Source organism: Solenopsis invicta, chromosome 11, assembly GCF_016802725.1.
Source record: "Solenopsis invicta isolate M01_SB chromosome 11, UNIL_Sinv_3.0, whole genome shotgun sequence".
Classification (NCBI taxonomy): domain Eukaryota; kingdom Metazoa; phylum Arthropoda; class Insecta; order Hymenoptera; family Formicidae; genus Solenopsis; species Solenopsis invicta.
The window spans coordinates 6920703-6944902 of record NC_052674.1 but is presented as its reverse complement, the minus strand read 5'-3'; the positions used below and the strand labels follow the sequence as shown (position 1 = coordinate 6944902).

The window sequence follows — 24200 nt, the reverse complement described above, 5'->3', positions numbered from 1 at the left end:
GACTATCTATCAATTTCGTTAATATTTGACTAGTGTTCGTGACAGATATATTATGATGCATTTTGCGATTACCTCTTTTCCGAGAGAAGTTTTTTTGATAATATCGAAGGGAGTTGGTACATTCGGAATGCGCGCCGAATTATTATTCGACAATTACTGGAATCGCATCGTATACGAGAGATACGAGGAGAGAATAATTAAACACCGAGCTGAAATTCCGGCGGAGTCCCTGTGAACGGAAAGGACGTGGACGTTCGCGGCGGACGGAGTAAAAGAAAAGACGGCACAGAAGGACAGGAGCTAAGCGGTGAACGGATGGACAGACGGACACGCTGCAGACAGTATCGGATTGATCTCAGCGAGTGAACCCAATTACCCACCGAAGGGCCAGATTTATTGTCTGGACGGGGGACTGACTGAGGGTTCCTGATGCCTACGATGGTGGCAGCCACTCTTTACGATGGCCCTGGACCCGCAACGAGAGCGAAGATCGAGGCGGCGCAGGCCGCAAGGTGTCGCGTGTGGCTTTACTCGCCCAATTATCAGAGCTCTGAAAACGACCTTAACTATGGATGCTCCTGAAGAAGTCCTCGGTGTGAGCTACGAAATGGATCCGATCGGATCTACAAACCGCTTTCACGCGCGAGTAGCTGATCATAAACAATATATAATTGACATGATGAATCGACCGCAACTGCTCTTATCTCCGCGGTCACGCGAGTACTTAACGAATGATACCGAATCGACACCGATAATTTCATCAAATCAACATTTCATCTATAGAAGAAACGTAGGATTTTTTTTAAATTTTTCTAATGATTGATTGCATTTAATAGATATTATCCAACAGCAATTACGTTTATAAAAATTAAATATATTTAATTACTGTAATAGCTTGATCGCATCGTATTATTAAAATTTTTGACCAATTACATTCACTTCTCTATGAGAGCATTAACAATCTCAACGTAATATTATAAGATAGGTCCGGCCTTCGGAATACGCCCGAAAGCTTCGTTCTACTTAAAGTCTATCTAGCAGCTAATTGGAATCTCGCCATCTAGAACACTTCGTCTTCCTTTCTCTGCCGAAACTCACTGCTGCCATTGGCTAGACCTCATCCCGGAGATATGTAAATCCTCGACAAAAGGGTACGCGAAAGAGGATACCTACCTTCAGATGGCTGCAGGTGCCTGTCACCGGAGGCAGACATACTTTAGTCGCGAGCCGAAAAGTGGAAGGATGCGTGGCTCTTTGCGAGTCGCCGCCGCCATGCTGTCCCGGATGCAATGCCGCGATGCTAACTGACACCTCACAAGGCGCTGATTGAAGTATTTATTGTCCTTACGCAAGACATTCCAACTGCTTTGCTTTTATACGTATAATGATCCACTTTTGCATACGAGTTTATCTATGCACAATCTCTTGCGTTGCATTACTATCTACCTTGCGTGCTCTCCTTTCTGCTCCAATAATAGCAGTATATACTGCCTCATATATTTAACGTTGATTGAAATGACAGCTTAATGAAAGTTTGAGAAAATTGAAAGAAGATATTAAATCATCGCGAGATGTAATTTATAGATAATTAAATAAAACGTCAATAAGAGAATAAATTTCTCCGTGGAGAAGAAGACCACGTGTTTTGCCTATTTTTTTTAAGAAATTAGATTTCATGATTATATTACAAGCCAATCTTTTACATGTCTTGCGCATAATTATCTTGACGAATAACCGTCATCCGTCTCCTCTGTAACTTTATCCATAAAATTATTTCTATCATACTACAGAGACACCGATATTGAATATCATCTGCGAAATATCGCGGTAAAAAATGTCAGTACTAAATCAAGCACGCTTATCGAGTGCTTCTTGGTGTAGAGAACAGCAAAAAACTGAAACCGAAATGTCGAAAGAGCCCTACACAGTCCTATAATTATATTATTACCCGCTGCGTAGCTCATGACTCCGAGGCCAATTTGTCTTCGGCCCCAACGAGAGTTCGTGTAATTTGTGATTTATCACTGTCCCTACTTTTCGATCATTTCTCTCTTGTGATATCGCTTACGCCGCACACGCCTCCAAGGCGTATAATTTTACTACGTCGCATCGAAAGCTAAAAGGAAAAAAGTCCTAAAAGTACGCACAATATTAAATCTAAGGACAAGTGAATCCGTGTGGATTTGATTGCAATGAAAAAAATTAAATTATTAGTATTACTCTCTTAGAAATGTAACGAGAAAAAAAGTTATTGAAAAACTGAAATATTCAGTCTGATACGTTCAACTGAATATCAAATTAGTTTAATTAATTCTTTATTAATAAATGTTAATGGTTGACGTGAATGCACTGTATTTTTTTTATGCAATAATACTAAATTATTGAATCAACCCAATGTTTAATTGAACGTATCGGACTAAATATTTTAGTTTTTTAATAATTTTTTCTCTGTGTAAAAATCAAGAGATGCTGTATATGATTGAATCAGAACTGAAGCGCTTGCAGCCATTTTGAAAGAGAGAGAGAGAGAGAGAGAGGGAGGAAGAGAGAAAGATAAATAAATGAAAGCGGCCAAACCGGCGGTTAAAGTTCTTCGAAGAAAACGTCCATCGAGCAAGGTTTGCCCCGTGGGTGATAAATCGGTGGCACTACCTCCGATTTTGTGTGCGATAATTAAAACGGCACTATTATAAGTGCATTTGGCAGACGGTAATGATCGGTTCGCCCAAATTCCTGCAAATGCGTATGTCTCAATTAGTGTCTACGTACTTAATCGGCGCAGTGTACGATTTACCGGAATGCGGGTAAACTTCGCCTCGAGGGCTTTTGCTTACGAGAAAAGAAAACGATTATCTCGAAATTAGACCGGGGATAATTACAGTGCGCGAATTACGCGCGCGAAAGGCACTTCCCAAGAAAATAAGTGCATGGTATTTCTCTCTTCGTGATACAAATCATTGATTCTCGTTTTTCTACTGTACATGATTTTCTTATAATGATAAAAAATTTATCTTTCTGTCCAATAGATTCAACTTTATTATTCACCATGTACGTATGCGTATGCATTAAAAATTTAATTAAATTATATTTACTTATCCTTAGGTATCAGGTTATTATACATATCGTTATAACAATTCGATAATGAAGACGAATCGCCAGCAATTCCATATTCATGCTTTCTATACGATGCAATCACGAAGCCAAGTTTTTACGGTGCTAATCCCATTTTAACGCAATTAAGCTAAATACTTCGTTTCGAGACAGATGAAAGTAAATATCAAGCCGATAGCGATCACGGTGATATAAATCGACCGTGACAATTTGATCGTTAGAGCAAGATCTGGAATCGGCTCCCACTGCTTTAAATTAACTGGAAGAAGTCACCGCAGAGATGGGCGCGTAAATCGTAACATTCCTAGATGGCAAGATACCTTTACATCTGCCGACCGTCGGGATAATTTGGGCGCAGTTGGGGATTGATCGAAAATCGCAACTTTAATGTGCGGGGCATTACCTAATTAAGCGAGAAATAGCGGCTTTTATTCCCGTTTTGCGTTTCCAGTAAATCCAGTTTCTATAATGAAAAATACACGACTCTTAAAATCGTACGTCGAAAGGGATTACTCGCACGCCCGGACCGCGACGGCCTGCCGGAAACTAACGAGTCGTAAAGATTATACCTTTCCGTCTTTGCCGAGACGAATTACCGATTTCGTGCGACGTGCGCGTTCGCAAATTAAATTTTCACGTGACGCCGGACGGCGGACGATCATTAAAAGTAAATTTGCCAGAAATCGGCGCTCCGTCGAAAAGCACCTGACGAACCGTAATGGCGTGTGCCGGGATATCCTCTGCGAGAAAAAAAAGCCCCGGGGGCCTCGGCAAAAACATAGCTGGCAGGCGAGAAACTTGCGCCCGCGCGCCCATGCAACACGGTACGAAAATTTGCATTTTTATGTGACGAAGGCTGCTCTTTCGCTGCTCGTCGAAATTGCCGGCTCCCCGCTACTCTCGGAAGTACCGCGTGAGTTTGCCGGTTTTTCGCCGGTTGCAATGAAAAACTCGCACGGTCATTTTAAATTCATTAGGCAATTCTGAACGTGACTCGGGCAACACAAAGCAGGCATGACGTAGCGCGAAGAGAAAGACGATTTACCGCCGTTTTCAAGCCTCCTTATATGAGAATCCGTGCAGTAATTCTCTTTCAGCTGGATCTCGTGTGCCCTTCGGTCCAAACTTGATCGCAGACTTCTTCACTCTATCGATTGAAACGAAAGTCCATTGTGATTTTCTAAATGGAATCTTATTGAAATTTGATTAAGCAATCGAGACACGCGGAAGTAAGATTAAGGAGGTTTATTTTTCTTCTTTATATAGCTGAATGCCTATCCGCCTACGTCGTAAGAACAATGATATTGCGAGAAATTGTGATTTCATAAGATTTCAGCTTCGAAAATTAGTCGCCTACTCGACGGAAATTTCTTGATAAGGCCCTGTAACGTAGAAAGCCCAGACTTGCCCAGGGGTATACGCCTTCTCGTATCTCGTTGTATCTACCCGCGCGTGAAACTCGCCGGATATTTCCCGACACCTGATCGCGTCGTTAGGTGAATCCCACCTTGTAGGGTTAGAAGGAAGGGTACGAGAAAGTGGTACGGGTGTGAGAAGGATTACGGCAGATCCTGGCTTCGGGATGACCTGTGACCCGCGCGGTAACTCACCGCCCACGTTGCACCTGCCTCGGCGTACTGCTTTATTGGTTTATCTCGCTTTCGAGAGGGGTGTATGAACTCCGAGAGTGAAACTTACATGAACTCCGGCTCATGGTTTCGCGCGCTCACACCTGGGCGTTAGGGCGTTAGGGACATTGCCAGTTTAGGGAAGAAAGAGGGATCTGAAGTTTGGCAAAATTAAATGAGATTATCTCGTGCTATCAAAATTATATACTTGGGTGATGTACATATTAATTTAGTGTTTTTAATATTATTAAAAATGTCTTTATACCTCAGAATAAACGGACGAAACGTGAATGAATGCGAATGAGAATTTAACAAGAATCTTAATACTCTGTTCATTTAAAATATTAAAATACAGAGAAATTACTGTATCGTTTATAAATCCGAACGTACTTTAAATGCTAATTTATTCTGTTGTAAGGTTTAAATTTGTTATCTTTTTTCTTTACGTCCCTGTGAAATTGAAAATAATTACATGACTTTATTATATTTCATGTATATCATATCATTTACCATAAAATTAAGTATTTTACAATGTTGCAAAAATATACAGCGCTCGTTTGTTGACTAAAATATGATTGTCGTATTTAAACGACTGATCTTTTTCAAGAACTAAAATGTAAATTTGATGAAAGAAAGCCATTTAAAAACCTAATTGCGAATCTTTTCAACACCTTAAAAAGACGTCATGCGATAAAAGAACATTCGATTCTACTAAGGTGTCGAACTTCTGCAATCTAAAGAGGAGAAGCTATCGCATTGGTATGCAAAACATTTAATTCCGGCGGGCATTTAGGAAATTATACAGTCGCCGTAGAAATTACCGCGTCCTGCGGTATCTTGAATTAAATGTCGCATTCGTGATAAAATTATGCTAATTTATTCCGCTACAATGTTAAATTCACCGCTATTATCCCTTTTCTTGCTTCTCGTGGAACTGAAAATTACATGCGTTTAGGACATCTTAGGTGAAGATTCCTTAACGTCGTCTGTTTTCTGATGAAAGAATTACTTCCCGACAGCAACACATTATTGTGTAGACGTAATTATCCTCGCGCATTATACTTGATTTTATTACACGGAAGTATTTATTAGGGTGATATTTAGACATTTTTAAGATTGATAAAATTTTTTTAAATTTCACACATACGTGTCACTCTGATCGTCTAATAAAATTGAAGTAATTTCGTTTATTATCATTAAAATTATCAAAAATGTTACTATATTTTTATCCTCACGTATTACTCTAGATTTTATTACACGGAAGTATTTATTAGGGTGATATTTAGAGATTTTTAAGATTGATAATGAAATTTTTTTTAATCTCACACATACGTGTCACTCTAATCGTCTCTAATAAAATTTCGTTTATTATTATTAATTTTGTTTATTATTAAAATTATCAAAAATTTGACTATACTTTTATTATGCTTTGAGTAAAATTTTAATAAGATTTAATGGAACTATTTTATAATATAAAACAGCTTGGTTAAATTTTCTTGAATTTTTATTAAAGGGTAAATTCTGAGAAAAAATTCTCTCCGTGTAGATAGATGCCAAATGCGATAAATTCTGATAATGATGAGACGCTACGATCGATACACGAATTTTGTATCAAAATTACGTTGTAACAATTGCGAAAAGTACACAAGACCACACACGAAAGCACCTGCAGCGCTACATAAGGCAATACGTACCACTTCGACTTGTAGCATAATTCGCAGCTTCCGGGCGAATACGCGTTGTGAGTAAGGCATTATCAAATTTCAGATTCGACCCGGTCGAATCTTCGCTTCCCCTCGCGATTTTCATGGATCCGCATATAAATATTTAACGTAGCGATCACTTTGCCCTAAATTACAACCCATAATTTTCGACAGAAAATCAAAAGTCCTTCCTCTTTTCGCGCAATTAATTTTTCAAATGTTCTCAAAGTTTTCTCAAAATACTATATTTTGAATTAAACATATCGTCTATCCGTTTTTCAATCATTGTGTAGTCTACGCGTTGCATTCACATTATACACGGATATTTTTATTTGGAGGCGTGTCATGTATCAACACATACATCCACCAAGGGAAGTCGAACACTCTACCATAATTGAAACAACCATTTTTTTACGATAGCTACACCGCTTCATTAAGACCTTTGCTGGATGGAAGATAATCGATTTCAAGCAATACTTAAGATCAGGTACCACATCCTCGCTGATCGATATCAGTATTCGATCGCATACGCCTCGCTCGACCTCCCAATAGGCTACTCGATCACTATACCATAAAGGATCGAGTAAAACGATTGCGATATAATGAAATGTATCCTTGAACGTGTTTGCACAATTATCCAGCCATCTCGATTTGGTACACATCAAGCACTTTCTGCTAATGTTCCTCCTCCACGAAAAATTATTCGATAAACCATTAAGCCACCGCGATAGCAATCTACAGCGTGCGAGATTTTCAACGAAGAGATCGATTATATTTGATTGTCTCATAAAGGTAATGTGTGATCATAAAATACAGAGCTTTCTCTATCGCAGCAAGAAAAATAACAAAAATGAGATGTAATTGAGCGAGTTACATACTATTCTCTCTGAATGGCGAGCGTCGAGAGCGCTTTACAGTGACCACGCGACTTCATGCGGTGCACTCACGGTGAAGTAGTAGCCCATAATCGTTTGTTCAGGCATCTTGAAATACGACTGTAATTTAGGACATCGTTAAAGACCATTAAGTGGAATGTGCGTACAGTCAGATCGATACGCACCTTCATCGTCCCCGCAGTGCCGTCTCATAAATCTACATTTATAGCCGTCGAATTTAAGTCGCGAGTTTTCGTCGTGCAGCAACAGCTGGAACCGTTCTGTCGAACATCGCGCGTAGCAGCGCCCAGCATCTCTCGTCGGCACGACAGAGGTACAACATGGCGACTTTTACGATTTTCATTACGTTCGGCATCGGACGCTGGTTTCGCGTAGGCTGCTTTAAGCGAGGTTGTTGCATTCGCGAAACATAAATGCTAATTCGGAACTGTGCGACCGTAGCGCGTCGTGATAAATCGCGGCGCAGATGCATCGCGTTAATCGCATATTCGCGCCTTGTTCGCGTATTTTTCTCAGCACGCAAAGTTAATTGAAAATCAAGCGCCACATGCGGGACTGAATCGGTGGGACGCTGTTTTCAAACGATTCAATAATGTACACTTTTAACGAGACTCATTTATTCATCGGGATAAGCCTGCTATAAGCATAGCCGTTCACCTCCGAGTTATGTTTTTTATATGTAACGAAGTAAAATTGGGCGGCATTTATATTCCCTAAATGCATATGGTATTTTCTTCCGTGCAAATTAAATGCATCATGGGCCCGCCAATTCATTAAATACCAATCTCAAATAAATTTTCTAAAAACATTCATAGTTCGCGAAACGGTCAGTAATTCGTGCAGACACTTGTGAAATTGCAATGCGCGATTAATATGCATTGCTTGCACACGGCCGCGCCCAAAGGAACCAGGGGCGGTTTGCCCTTTTTTTGCGAGACTCAATTATGCTTTTCTGCTATCCGAGTTGAGCTGGCAATATGCAGGACTCGAGTGCAAATTAGAGGAGTATCATAATTGAAATCATCAAATACCGATTTGTTTCGGATAAAAGTATTACGAACAAAATTCCATATTGCTACGGAGAACTCATGCGATCTCCTTGATGGTTCCCCGTAATATTCGGCCGATTCTTGGCCGTAGGGCTGTTATTAGATCATTTTATGGATCGGTGCAGTTTGTAATTAGGTTTTTATCGATGGTCGCAGCACGCAGATTTTTATGCTTTTCATTGATGCTTGCAAGATGGGCCACAGATTGGTAGGTGAATCGCTCGATTATAGGTGCTAAATGGACGTGATTATTTACGAATTAAAATCCATCAAAATAATTAGTACTCGTTTATTATTAATCTTTAAATTAAAGAAGTTACGAATTTCCAGCGAGGAATAAAAAATAAAAATTATTTTTATCTTGTAACATTTTTGATATGTAAATCCTAAATATGTAATATTACATTATTAATTCGCATAAAAATTAAATATTTTTTACACATTAAATTTTTTTTAAATTTAAGCATCACGGTAGACAGGTCTCCGAGAATGTCGCTCGATCGAAAATCTATGCGCGGCCATTATGAGGGAACGCACGGTAGCCGCGATCGACTATCGCGCCAGAGATGTCAGATAAGGTCCAATTACGGAAAAAAGGAGATGTAAATAAAAGAAGGCGATTATTCGATCCCATACCAATCTGAGCTTTGAGGTTTAGCCGTGTCGTAGATTCGTTTATTGATAAATTTGTCTCACCTACCTGCTGGAACAGGCCCTATGCGCGTTCACCGCTTATGAAATGTATCGTTTTCAAAACTTTTTTTCGATATTTTTTTTATGACGAGTAAATTAACCGAAGAGACGAAATAAAAAAGCTGCGAAGAGATCTGTAATTTCCGGCAAAAAATAATACGGCGCTCCCCGTCGATCAGAAAACGGAATTCAATGTCGTTATAAGAAAACATCTGTAATCGCGCCGCAATTACCAATCGACAGCCGATCTAATCTAGGAACTCGGGATGCCGCTCTAAAACCGGTCGACCGGGAGTACTCTCTCGTTTCTCTCTTGAGGGAGGCCTGGCCCATTTTTCAAAATCGTAATTGCATTTTTCATCCTGCTCTCACCGTCTCCCGTTCTCCCGAGTGGTCCACTCTCTCGCCTTCTCTCGTCTCCCCTTCCACCCTCTTCCGCCTTTGTATTTCCACCTTCGGTTGCTGCCGTTGCTTCTGCGGCAACGTGGCCCGGGAGGCAAGCATCCATATTCATGCGAAATAAGGTGCAATTAAACTCCACGAGGTGTCAGCCACGAGGAGGGCATTAATCACCCAACAAAGCCACATTTGACGCAGTAATCGCCAGAGATACCATTACATACGTGGCACATAATAAGCTCGTATCACGAGGGAATGATAATTTGAGTGCGGATTGTAACGAGTCCCTCTTTATACGGTGCGGTGCGCTCTTCCAGGTGTAGATGCCTCGTTCATCGATCTTCGCCGATGTATCGCCTCGTGCGCCGATTTATTTAGTTTGCCGAGACTCTCTGGTAAACTCGTTTGGTGTTACAATTATTCTCAAAAGTTATAGTCTCAATAACGAAAGAAGAGAATATAATGTTTCTGTAAATGATTCAAACGTTCCAAAAGTCACTTATTATTTACGGAAGGATTTTTGATGAAAGGACTTCACAAAATGCCCTAACTTGATTTAAAAAAAAAAACATGAAGTGTACATCGTTTGTGCATGTTTTTCGTTTGCGTTGGGGAAATACAAGTTGCTACTGAATTTTATTACATGTACCAATAAATATGAAAACGTTTCTCAGTTATGTATTTTTATTTTAATAATCCAATTAAAATGTCTATTCCTATTAATTTTAGTTATAGTATAAACAATATTATTAATACAATATTATTAATACTACAATTATATACAATACGTTTTAGAGTCATTTTTAATCGGTTTCGTGCTACTCGAGGACAATGAGGAATTTTCTGGGTGGTATTCATTCGGACCTAATCATAGTCTGTCACACCTTGCACGCTCGTTAATTAATCATATATCTTGGTCACGTAACGAATGCACCTTGCATAAAAAAGAAAGCTTAAAAGAATGCGTTTGACTTGCTGAGATGCATAATTGCTGGTTGCCGTCGCTGAAAAACGTCGCGTGAAAGTGATTGTCCACTATTAATACTTCGCCTGTACACTGTTGTGGACAAGCTGCGGATACGGGGAGGAGGGCTATTACTCAATAAACTTTATCTTACCGTGCGACGCGACAGAATTGTGAAAAGAGTGAATTTAGAGTGCAATTCTCGTCGTATCCAAGATCGAGCTCGATTCGATGAGAAGAATATATTTGGCGGTAGTCTATAAGCAAACGTCTATTTTACGATCATAAAGAACGAATCGCAATGTCGGCCTCGGCGCCGACGAGCTGTGCATCTGCCGACTCGTTATCTAATGATGCCTCATGCAGCCTGATAATTGACCGTGCAGCTACCCGAGGCGAGGCCCGAATAGACGCGAGCTTATTAAGCCGAATGGTTTGTTGTTGTCCGCGGTAGCAAAGCCAAGAATCGACGTTATGTATCGATTCTTGATTAAAACCCACCCTCGGGCTGCCACCTCATTACGCCTCTCTCGGCTTCTCGCCCCTCGTCAAGTCGGCAGTTAATTTGACAACTCGCGATATGAAACGCCTCAGTTTCATCTATATGAATGGAAGACCGCTTTCGATGCAAGATTCTCGAGATATGCGAGAATTATCAGCACAAAGAAAAATGTACCGCAAGTATAATGGGGTATCTCTCCGTCTGAAAGGTATTTCAACCCGCGTTCTCTTTGAATGCTTTTAGCAATCTTAGCATTTTATTATATTCGATAAATCTGTGAATTATTATATTATAATATCTTTACAAATAATTAAAATATATTAAAGTTATTATCGTAAAAAGTCCTATATATTCTCTGTGCTTTTTCTGAAAATCTTTAATGTCAAATGCTAATTAATTGATTGAAGTCATCATAATTGAATTGTTATCTGTGTAAGAAATCTAAACGGCAATTTCTATAAATCACTAAATACATAAATATTATATATCACGATAGATTAATTCTGCATCTAATTTGTACATCTATTTCATAATAAGATTATGATATCAACACACTTAGTCATCGATTCCAGCCGCTCCAAATGATAGACACGATCTCAAATCGCATGAGTTACGAGGCAGTAATTTTCCTCGAGAGATGCCAGTCTGCATAGAGAGCGACGGCTGCAATAAATATACTCGGCTGCGTCGAAATGCATCTCGCTGGCTCGCGGCCAACTAACACCATCGCGATCGCCAATAACCGCGCGCGAGGGAATTCCGCTCTTACACGAGCCAAAACGTATATTTCATGAATAAACTACTTGTCCCTCCTGAAAATACTTTTAAAATTCATCTAGCATATTTTTCCCCGGATTGTTCGTGAAGTATATTCCGCTTAGGTATTTTAAAGGAGATTCGAGCACGCTTCTTTTCACGTGCTTTTCTTTAAACTTTCAGAAGCAATCTCGTGTTATAATTAAGATAAATCACAGCTATTCACTATGCTATAAATATTCTACTTCTAAAATATAAAACTTCTAAAATTTATCTTTAATCTATTTATTCGATAATTAAGTTAGATATGCTTTCTCAGCAGGATCAGTTTTGTTTCATTGGCCAAAGGACTCTAAAGTATATATCTTATTTTGCGGGCAAAGTGTAAAGTGTAAAACTTTTGTGCATTTATCACGCGATAACTCTGAATTTTAGAGCGCAAAAAGATAACAAAACGATGTCAGGGACGTATAAAAATGCGAGTAACGTTTAAAATGGGCCGTAGAAACTTTCAATGTAGCTAAATTCAACTAATTAACGGAACATGAGAGAATATTTGCTACTTGTGAGAAAAAAATATTACTATATCGAGCTCTTCGTCCAGTGATAGTTATCTCGGTTATCTCCTGACTTCCCTAACGATGCCAAATTGCGTGGGTGATTCCAACACGCATACATAATTAACCGAAGAGCTAAAAATCACCTTTGCACTATAAAAAATCTCCAAAGTGATTTCTCCCATTAACTTAGTGGAAAATATAATAGGTGATAAGCAATTAGAAAATAAATAAATAAAATAATCGGTGGACGTAAATTCTATAATATGAAGATATCATAAAGTATAGTGAGTTGCAAAATTAAATCGATCAAACAAAATTGTCCAATAAATTCACAATTTATTTAGTTAAAAATTACAATTGACGCGATATTAATAACATTATCACTTTCTACTAGAATTTCAGTTTCTGTACAAATGTTTCTGTATCAACGATATTGTTCAGTATAAAATCTGAAATTCTGGTAAAGAAACTTTTTCTTCCATGTAAATTCTTTCTCACACGCAATAATAATGTAATAAATCGGCGTACGTAAACGAATCGGCTGCAGCTACTTGACATTCTTGATACGATATTTACGAGACGATCCGGCTGAGATTTATGAAAATTATTCGCAGCTACCCGATTTCTCGCGTATTTATGCGTGATGGCATATAGCAGAACCCCCGTTCGATCGCACCGTCGATTCCATTGTTCTGCTTTTGACATGTTCAGATTACCATACATGACAAAGTTAAGCGGTAAGCTCGACTAGATATATTCAACTATATTCAAATCGTTTGATCGAGCACTACATCCAAAACTTGAAATGTTTGTTCATTCATCTGCGTGCGGCTGTCATGCGCAAGATTTCTTTTTAACAAATCAAATTCCAAGATAGACCTTGAAAGATAATTAAGCAGTTGTATCCCGGTATTATAGCTACCGTTCGAATCCGATTACCACGGTGTGCAATTAATTTCGGCATACGCGTAAATTTTTGCATAAATCGCGACAGCGGGATTAAATCGTGTAAGAGGATCGTTCCTTTTTGGAGAGAGTTTCTTTACGCGCGTCGTCTCTGAGAAATGTCGCGGATTAACCGCAGATATTTTCTCTCTTTCAAATTACAGTGCAATCGCGTTTCTGTTACGCAAAGCGGGTATTATCCGTTATGCGACGGCACGCAATACGATCTGCCTGCGCCGCTCGTTCGGGAATTAGAGCGATCTCTCTCAAAGGGGGACGTTATACTATCCGAAAACACGAAGGAGAGGCTTCCCTTCGCGGCTCGCGATCGCCATTTTTGGGATTTAGGAGCGTGTGTGCCGCAGGTTACTCGCAGCAGGTGGGTTCTCGAAGCGAAGCGGGTTGACAGCGGGATAACTGACCGGCTGGTTAACCAGCGGCCGATGGAAGCGCGTAACTCAGCGAGCACCATTAGCGCTATCTCCGGCGCGAGTAAAAACTGTACGATATAAGCGTGCGAAGCACGCACCTTCCCGTTCCCGAAGGGCCTTACGGAAATGGTCCGCCTACCCGTCCCAGTCTACACACGAAATTAACGGAGCGTACGTTCGTTCGAAGATCCTTAGCTCCCGCCGGGGCATAAGTCTAGCATCGTTATGCATCCGAAGAACGAGGCAGCATCGCTGACGGGGAATCTCGCTGTTAGCTTTTAATCAAACTAGGTAGTTGAATTTCTCTCTTCCCCGATCCAATTTCAAATGTCTCACGGTCGTTAAGTTGTTCCACATTTCTTTGTATATGATAAGAAGGCCGCTCCATCATTTTCTTCATTACATAAATTTGTCATCAAAATGCGAGTTACCATCCTTGCACGTCGATCGATTTTCCTATGTCCTTATTTTTTACTTTTAAACCGATCTTCTAAGCTTGGACGTTTCTCGAAAGTTTACTTGTTCAGGGTTAGTGACAGTAATTGAATGAAGAAGGATAATGCAAGGGACCTCGACGCGCTTTTCTCTCGGGACTTGATCAGCGGAGATACAAAAATAGAGAAAATGAAAATTTTGGTAATTGTTTTATTGTTCAAGTATTTCAATATTCAGATATAATATCATGTTCAGTTTATATTAAACAAAAGACAATTAATCCTTTAATAATTTTTATTTATTTTTTAAAATATCTTACGTGACTGAAAGTATCTGTAATTATTTCCCTGAGTTTACAAAATTATAAAAAATAGAACAAATACTTGTACAAACGTTGATATTAGTTTCCATATAATTGTCTTTGTTTAATTGGTTAATTAAGTAGTTTCTTTTATAATTAGTTTCTTTTATAATTATATAAATATCAAATGTCTGTAAATTTACCATTAATTTTGCTGATAAAGACATAATAACATTTAATTATTGTAATAATTTAATTGGTCAACATTAAGTCACAAAATAGAATAAAATTGAGAAAAAATTCTACTACAAGGGAAAGTTGATTTAAAATAAAACTCTAGGCATATACAATAGATTTTCAGCATATTTCACTGATACTAGAAAAAAATTCATTTGTTTTTAAGATTAAGCTGTTGATTGATACATATTTTCGATCGTAATTTCACGTTCACAGTAGAACTTAGCAATGTACTTGGATGTTCTACTGTTAGGCGCTATTGTTTTCGAATTGTTTTTAAGTTTTTGCAAGTCAGAATAACATTTTTGATAATAAAAGACTGCACCGAGCAAATTCCATATACTGATATCAGGCCATAATGTATCAGTAAAGTAGAGGCAAGCATTGGAAAGCTAAAAGAAATTTGGTAAAATTATTTAAATGCAGATTTGCTTTGATAAGTTACGAAAAGAAATATATATTTTAGTCACAAGAATGAAATACGTTCTCTTACTTGCCACATGAGGAAGTCACTAAGTCGAACTTCTCCGGAAGTACGAATCAATAAATCTGGACTTGAGGATAGGTACAAACAATCAGAAATCAAATCTTCAGTAATATCTTCTGGCAAAATTTCAGTATTTTTTACACCCGTTGCTATATCTTTAATTGCATGGGTAAGTTCATCTCTTGCTGCAGAGATTAAAAAAATGTAAAAAAATATATTTCTAAATTATGTATCTATTAACATTGGAAGATAATGTAAGTTTTCATTTACATTAATTAATATAAAATATAAAAGTAAGTACATAAATATATATAAATATGATTTATGATGATCATATACTTACATGTATAAGAGATAGCAAGATTTAAAAATCCTTTATTATTATCCTTAGTTTTAATCATAATTTGAGCGATTAATCGGTTTATATCTTCTGGAATCAAGGACAAATTTCCAATCACACGAATGCACACTCCAGCAACCATCAATGAATCCCTAGAAATTACCCAGCAAATATGAAGTTACAGTTATATGTATAAATGTTAGTTATAATTTCCCACTCAACAGCGTAACTGTTATATAACGAATGTGTTATTATCCACTCAAAAGTTACTTTTGAGTGAAAAATTACAACTAACATTTATATAACTGTAACTTGATGCTTGGGAATATACACATAACGAGATTTAAAATTGTGCCGCAACGTAACGCTTGATTTAAAATACATACATATTTTGTAAGAGACTGTTAAGCTTCTGCCTATTAAGGTTCATGAGCTCGTCAACTTCCTCTTTGCTACGTTTAAAGTTATCTATGCTAAAAGCATAAACTGTGACCTCTTTAATTCCAAGATACACGCACCAACCCAACATTTCAAAAAGTTTTTTAAACCTGTCGCAAATAAAATATATAACACAAATACAGACTAGCGTATTTGCAAACTTTCGTTTTAAAGATGCATACCCCTTGGAATATACTTCCTTTTTTGCCACGTTCTGTTTATTCGCGTAACGTCTGTTACCATCCATGATAAACGCCACATGCCTGGGAACATTTCCGGTCTTTATGATCCTTAGAGTCAGGAGTTGCAGCCAGTTCAAGTTACACTTCGTTATCCACGACATATGTATTAGATTACGAATTTCACCTACAAAAATACAATCTACCTTGAACGAATTATTCGTTGAACTTCTCTGTCAAATTTACTATGTTATATTACAGTCAGTAGTAGTCGCTGAGTGCCTTATATTCATAACGCTCATTAATACAATATCAGCTATATCAGCTGTTAATCGTCGTCTTCCTCTTCCTACAACACTTAAAGATTATTTACGATGTAGCTTCCACGTTGTTTCCGCATTCTTTTTAATTCGAATGTACAAACCTATATAAAATTATGATAATATATAATTTTGTGTCTAATCATTTTTTCAATTATTTAAAGTAATTTAAATATATTTTACATTTTTAAAACAAGTGTCTGTACTTTTTTTTTAATAAAATGTATTGTAATTTAATTTAATTTTTTTCGTAACTTCCATGGACAGAAATTAATGGAATAACGTAATACCAATGGTTGGATCTTAAGAGTTACGGTATAATTGCATAAACGTGATAGTAAATATTTATAAAATGTTAAACGATATAGTTGTAAGCTGTTACTGGTTATAAAGCGCGGTTGTGAAAGATAGTTGAACTTTATTTTTCAGCGTTTTCATTAACAGCGTCAAGTAAGAGCAATTAATTAAACTAATCAAAATGTTTAGACGACTGTTCCATATATGTAATTAAGATTGGTTCGCATTGCTTGAAAATTCTAGAAATTTTTGCACTTGAAATAAGATAAATATATGTTTAAACGTGTGTGTGTGTGTGTGTGTGTGTGTGTGTGTGTGTGTGTGTGAGAAAGAGAGAGAGAGAGAGAAACAACAAAGATACCGAATACAAAAAGTGCAAGTATTGGCAGTAAATTTCGGAACGCAACCTATATTGCAATTATCGATTAAAAGCTGTAACAACATTACGGTGTATATGTATTACATTATATATATATCAATCTCTCACTTCCACAATTCGTGGATCGCAGAAAAACTGTACGATCATTGGATTGTCTGCGGCTAGCATAATGCGTGCATGCGCTATCTGCAAATTGTGAAATAAGAGAATAAATAAGGCAAGTTTTTTAATATACACCAATTAATCAATCGCAACTTTGCTTTACAAAAAAAAAAACTGCATACGGTACATGAATATGCATATACATATAAGATACGTATAAGATGTGTATCTATGTATATACATACACATATCACAAATATATATGTGTACGCGCACACACGTACGCGCAAAAATGTAGATTTATGAGCAGCGGGCGGTGCGAGCGTCGCGGGCGGCCCCGCAGGTTTGCGCAAAGGAGACAAGAGCTAAGAATGGGACGCATAATTACTTGGAATCTTCGCGAACATGGCAACGATTATTTGACTGGCTTGCTGGGTGTATTCGTTAATTGAATTTAAGGTTATTTAATGTGCTTTTAGGCCGTTATCGCGGTGGGTAACATACTTCTGAAAACGATCGATCGATTCGCGTGAACAGCCAGCGGAGGAGAAGCGCGGCCACCGAGAACTGTCACCCATAAACCTGCTTCGGGCTGAGTAATGTCCGGGCGTTATCGAAAGTGCCGTGTGCGCTTCTCGTTCAATTTCTACCCGACATCGTTCCGATTACAATGCGAGCAGGGCGGGGTGGACCGCGCATTTAATTGGCCAGGTGCGCAGAAAAGATGACGTGATGTTTGGAATAATACGGACGATAAGTAAGTAATGCCATGTAATCTGGCAAAAAAATGCCGGGCCCACGGCAAACGCTGTGTAAACCTCAGTATCAATCGCATTCATTAATGCGTCGACTTGAACCACTTTTTGATGTATCACACAGCCGTTTGGCCTTTCATAAATCTTCAATGACAGTAGATGAAAAAATTGTAAAGATAAAGTTCTAACGGTTTAAATATGTAACAAAAATTGCTTCGATCTGCCATCAATCTTAGTAGCTATGCTATGAGCGATGCTTGGATCTTAATTAAGAGCAGCAATTAGTAAATTGCAAAGTGAGTCGAGGGAGTTTCCAAACGAAGATCGATGAAGCGTTGAAAAATTCACGTGCATATCGGAACAGCTTATCAATGTGCCACCCGAAACGCGCATATATTTTAATTCCTGTCAAGATTTTAAACGATTCACGCCCAAAACATGCTATAAGAAATTTGTAATCAGGAACAAAATGTCGGTGTTGTGATATCAGAGCGACAAGTAGTATTAGTTGCATGGTAAGAACGATGCTGCTAAAGTATCTAAAAATTTAACTGAATACACAGATCTGAAAATAATTTTGGTAGAGTAGTAAAATAATTATGTGGGACGCTTAAACTGATTGCCGGAGTATCAAAACACTTTGCAGCATTGCTTGTTATAATGAATTTCATAATTATTTTAATAATCCAACGAAATTATTTTCAGAACTATATTTTTAGAGTTAAATTTTTCGATGTTTCAACAACCGTTCTTTCCGTGTGTGATATTTCGGGATATCATCAAATTGCCAAAGTAATTCGGCTAAGTCGAAAGAGTTAGTAAATTTTTTTTGGTTGCTTTATTTGTAAAAGGAATATTTAATTGAATCTGGTTTTAGAGCATTTTATATAAATTACCAACAACCGCTCTGACGTAAAAGGACATGTCGCGGGTGAATTAAGATCCCGACATTAACTCGGGCAATAGTACGCCCCTCTTAACTGATGAAACGCAACCAGTGCGCGTTAATTGTTGCAATCATTCTTCCTGATGCATGTAGGGCCGCGTAATAAGAGAACCGTGCAGATGGTCGAGTCGGTGAAAGACTCGATTGCAAAACGAAGATTTAAAGCTACACTATTGAAATATCGATCGTTTAACGCGTGACATATAATGCGTTCACTTGCGGCGCCGTATATTGTAAACGAAACCTTTTACCTAGAAAGTAGTGTGTTAATTAAAATAAAAAAAATAATTCAATGAAATACAAATAGATTGTTTATTCAGTTAGTTTTCAATTCATATTTACTTCAGGATGAAACGTAAAATATTTGTACATTTTTCGTAAAAAGATGATGAATGCATATCGTCTTTTTCTCTCTTTTCTTTTCTTTTGTCTTATAATTTATTCATTCAGTAAAATGTACAAGCAGAATTTTAAATTCCGTCCTACCTGTGTGATTTTTAAGCCATCAAGCCTTGAGATTTCGGGAAGAACTTGTTAGGACGCAGCGGGGACTCTGGCTATTTCATGTTACTACTTGAAATAATAATAATACTACAAGCAATCGTATCTTTCAGAACAGCTACAGAGTGATAGATAACGCGTGTACATGAATAATATTATTTTTCTTATTAAATAATTATTGGTTGGAAAATAATTATTTGCGCAATCAAAATATTCAATTTAAATTGGAAAATATGAATATAATTATTAAATAAAGAAATAAATTAATTAAATTGGAAAATATCAGTCTAATTATTGATGTTTCAATTTAAATAATAATCTGATTATTAAACGCGACATCTTTCTGAAATATCTAACAAAAACATGATGAAAATAATAAATTTCTTCATCCAATATAAAGTATCGGAATAAATATTGTTACAGGTACGTTTGAAGTTTTCAAGCTTGACAACACTTAGTGAATGATGGCGTAATCGTATATTCTATGTGAGAATCTTACCTTTCTTTGTCACCTCGCTTAATCGGGAATGGTAGATAGCTATCTACATGGTGAATTATCTACGTGTAAACTAGCCTCGTGTCTGTACCTCTATTGTCCGGACAGTCAACTCTTCCTTTGTGGACGATGAGAAATCGCTTGCTTTCCGAATACATTCGTTTTGTTTTACTGCCTCGCGCCACGGCGAGTGCACACGCGTGTCCGTTCTCGACACGGACCTCCCGCTTCGACTTCGCTCCGCTCGCGAAACACGTGAAAGCGTCACTGCATATAACAGCGAAGGGAGGTAAACGTCGTTTCTACGTTTCTCGCAGCATGCCAGACGTGCGTTCACGAGAATATCCCGCTTGCACCCCGACCACGCGCGTGCCGCGATAAATTTTGCGGGAGTCCCAACTGCGAGTCCCAACGTGAAACGTGATATTCGCCCATTGTACCTACGTGTAGAAAAATAACTCCTCAATTTTGTATATTGCATATTCTTGCAGGACTGATCGAGTAGTCGTCGTATTATCGATTCCACAGATTAACACTTATCACATGTGACTTAATTATTAGCTGTGAACAAGAAAAAATGTTTAATTACAGCAGCAAGAATCTATGTGTGGTAGGTAAGTTTTAATTTGTGTAATTAACAAATAAAATTTTATTACCATACACAAATTTTTGCTGCCATGTAACTATAATTGCAACTAATCTTATCTTTTCCGAAAATTAAAAGATATGCTTTATTAGTACATATTCACGTATCACAAATTATTCTTGCGATTATTGTGCGATGACTTTTGAGGAAGCGTAACTATGTTACGATGCGATTGTCTATTCCCTGTCCTGCCACACAGGGTTACCGCTTTATGGCAATTATACCGTACGTCATGTTGAGTGACGGTAGACACCAGCGACGTCTCATCAAGGCTCGCACCAATTATGCAAATCGACGTACCAATTAAAATTTTTATTCCCACCTTTTCCCTTTTATATGCTTCTACACGCGCCTCTCTAGACGGGCGGTTTCACATTCCTAACTCCAAAATTATGGCCGGCACGCGGAATAATTTGGGGGCGTTGCTCATTAAGATTCATCGCTCTTAGGGGTTGCGTACCGCGGGGGGTATAGAGTGACGCATATGCAATCCAAGGAATGCTTACGGTTAACTATGAGCGCCTTCCTGCGCTATCGGCTGACCAATCATGCTATAGTCTATCGTAAACAACGATCTTTAGAACAATGAAACGAGTATTTCTTAGGAACACCTTATTAACCGTTTTTACTATTCAGCAAGAATATATGTAAAAGTGTCTGTCACTGATATCAAAATTTTTTATTTCATTATTTTATTTAAAATGACATGTCGACATTCATATTTTTAATTATTTTCTGTGACAATATGTTATTTAAGTCGAACGAAGCTAATATTTCATTGTTCAGGATTTAGCGTTTTCTTGCATTTTTCTTGCTTAATCATGTGCACTGAGAAAAAAAAGTTGTTAAATTAACTAAATCTTTCAACTTAATTAAATTTCTCCAAGTCAAGTACTTATATATATATATATATATATATATATATATATATATATATATATATATATAAAACTTAAATACATAAAATACTTGAATTTTAATTTAAGCATTTATATATTTAATTAAAATATATAAATACTTGAACTGAAAAAATTTAATCAAGTCAACAACTTCTTTCTCAGTGTATAAAAGTTATTCGAAACGCTGTAAAACATTCGTGTGCCCTTATAAGTTACAGCTTTAAATAAATACACCATTTTTTTCACACCTCGAAAAAATAGATACGCTTTCCGCGTCATCATTAATAACATTCAAACACAAGTAGGAAGCTTCCGTTCCCGAAAAGAAATTCTTATGCACCGACTTGTATGTCGTTTCCGGCCGCGGATCAGCCCCGGATCAGAATTCAATCGCGCCTCGCGTCACTCGGCGCATTTTAACAAGGTGCATCGTTAGCTGCGTTAATGAGAACTATTGTAAGTCATCGACGTCTACAGCGGTGCTGTAAAATACTTCTTGTTATCTGAGCTCGAGCTGCACGTTTCGATTGCGTGATTCTAACGTGTCGCGGATGACGGATGCGACGGGACGACGAACGTAGAATGTCGTAGTACCGAGACGTCCAAGGAAGCACCTGCCTTGTACAAACAATTCTTCATCATAACTATTCTTCGCTTCTATCATCATTTCCGACAAACCAGCTTCCTCCTTGTTACTCATGGTACGTCTTTGTCTATCTCTCGAGCCACGAGAAAGTTCCGATATCAGACTATCGATTTTGATGTCAGTTGCATCACAAGTTTAAGAGTCGTTCATGCAAACTCGCTGAATATAAATGTTAAATTTACTTCTCAGAGATATCTTCGCTGAAGTTAAAATAACGTGAGACGTGGTGAAAATCTGTTGAAAATGAATTTAGGAGTCAAAGGATAAGAGTAAAAACTTAGACATCTGCCCTTTCCTCGGTCGACTAATAAAGCCATTACAATTTTTCTCATCATCGGAGTCAGATTTCGCGTCATTGAACAGCTCTATCTAACATCCAGCGAACGGGTCCTATCTAAAGCGTCATAATCCCATCGGTGTATTCCGCATCAGGTGTCTTGACGTCTCGAAATAACATGTTTGCGTTCCACCGATTTCTCGACGCTGCAGGCCGCCATTGTACCGTGACGTTTGTGTACAAAATACTGTATTGACACGTTCAGAGATGGCCATTAGACTTCATTGTTGACAGTTCGTACGTCGAACCGTCGCTAAGACTTCACGACGATGGCCCGACACGTCCTAAGGAGATCAGTTTCAGAGGATTTTGAGAAACTGGTGTGGCGCGTTTCCTGGTGTCGTTATCGCGTACTCGGGAATAGCGTAGACCGGTTAGGTCACGTTTCATACATAAATTCAGTCTTTGTCGGTCTTCCTTCGTCGATTACGACGGATTAAAGGAACGCGATCTTATAATCTTATTTAATTTATGCACATAAAGAGGCCAGTAATATTATGTTTTACGCAATTAAGAATTTGTAAACAAATTGACTCTTTGACAATTTAAAACTTAATGATGTATAATTATTACGCGTTATAATTGTCGATTATTTTACTTAAATATACATACAAAATCTATACAAGTAATATCGCGCAACAAAAGCATTTGATAATGCGACACCTGAACATAGACGAATGCGAACGTGAACATGGCCGAGGCGACATGCCACGAAGTACTTAAATCTCAAGCACCCCGAAGAGAGAAAACACGAGGTGGAATCGGACGCCGGTGGACGCGGCAATTACAACGAGCGGTTCTTAATGGACCCACTGAGAAGTATTCCGGCCATTTTAGCCATGCGGCGTATACCTACGTTCTGCTCGAATGGGACAATTAAAATTAATTGTTCTTCTTGCCATGTTCAGCCGAGCTTCTGAAAATATCCGTCTTGTTGTTCTCCAGCTGTTTTCCGCGAATATTTTTTGTTCCGTTGAGAGGATTTCTTCCTTTTGCGCGCAATCTACCATTCCACGTCGGAATAACAAAATGCATGAGATATTATTTACAAAATTGTGCAGCTGTTAAGCAAGAGAAAAATTAAAATTAAAAGCTTCGACTTTGAATTAGACATCAATGTCTTAAAAATACGTATATGAAAATGAAGTTATTGCTCATTTATATTTGCGCCGCCTTACTTGTCATAAATTCTCACCGATCGTTTAAATCATTGATGTGCACGCGAACCAACGCGCGCGCACAGGAAGAAAGTGATAATCGGTACGGAATCAATTTCGAACGCGCCGATTAAGCGTGCGCACGATCGATCGTTTCCCAGGGGTGAGACTGCCGCCAATTTATTTTACATCTCGATTCTCGTCGCCAATTCCGAAGCCACTTAATTAAAAGTGAAATCTTCCAATTGGCCAGCGACCGATGATTTTGCTCGCGCGCGCCTCGCGCCGGGAGTATCGATCGATTAAGTTTATCTGACGGAGAATGCGAGTGCCCGGCAGGGATTTACACTACTAGAGAATCGTCGAATCGAGGTCATCGGAATTGCGTGGCGAACGATTAATGATGAGAAGCGCGCGCCAATCTGGCGGAATCATGGGAATCGGAGCGCTCTCGAATTTGCTTGCAGGCGAGCGATTGTTAAATTCTTCGGACGGCACGGCACACGGCAAAATCCGGTAATGAGGCGCTAGATATTTGTGCATCTCGTAAGACGACGTTACAATTCTTGCAGTCTGGATTTTCCGTGCGCATGAGAGTGCAAGTACGAGCGCGAAATTACTGTGAGGCAAGAAATATAAAATGGGTTCGAGCACGCTCAATGTAC

The 24200-nt window shown here is 38.2% G+C and overlaps 1 protein-coding gene across 2 annotated transcripts; it reads right to left on the bottom strand.

Moving 5' to 3' along the window:
• Nucleotides 1–14268: 14268 nt before the first annotated feature.
• On the bottom strand, nucleotides 14269–16689 carry LOC105200723 (dehydrodolichyl diphosphate synthase complex subunit DHDDS-like). 2 transcript variants are annotated; one of them, XM_026132512.2, is made up of 5 exons: nucleotides 16058–16685; nucleotides 15824–15985; nucleotides 15441–15589; nucleotides 15104–15282; nucleotides 14269–15002 (listed from the first exon to the last, which is right to left on the bottom strand). In XM_026132512.2, the coding sequence occupies exons 1-5, from the start codon at nucleotides 16216–16218 to the stop codon at nucleotides 14778–14780; spliced, it is 876 nt and encodes a 291-aa protein (XP_025988297.2). In that variant the 5' UTR covers nucleotides 16219–16685; the 3' UTR covers nucleotides 14269–14777. The 2 variants fall into 2 exon arrangements, with proteins under 2 accessions (XP_025988297.2, XP_039311022.1); XM_039455088.1 differs by having other exon boundaries at nucleotides 15824–16689.
• Nucleotides 16690–24200: the final 7511 nt, after the last annotated feature.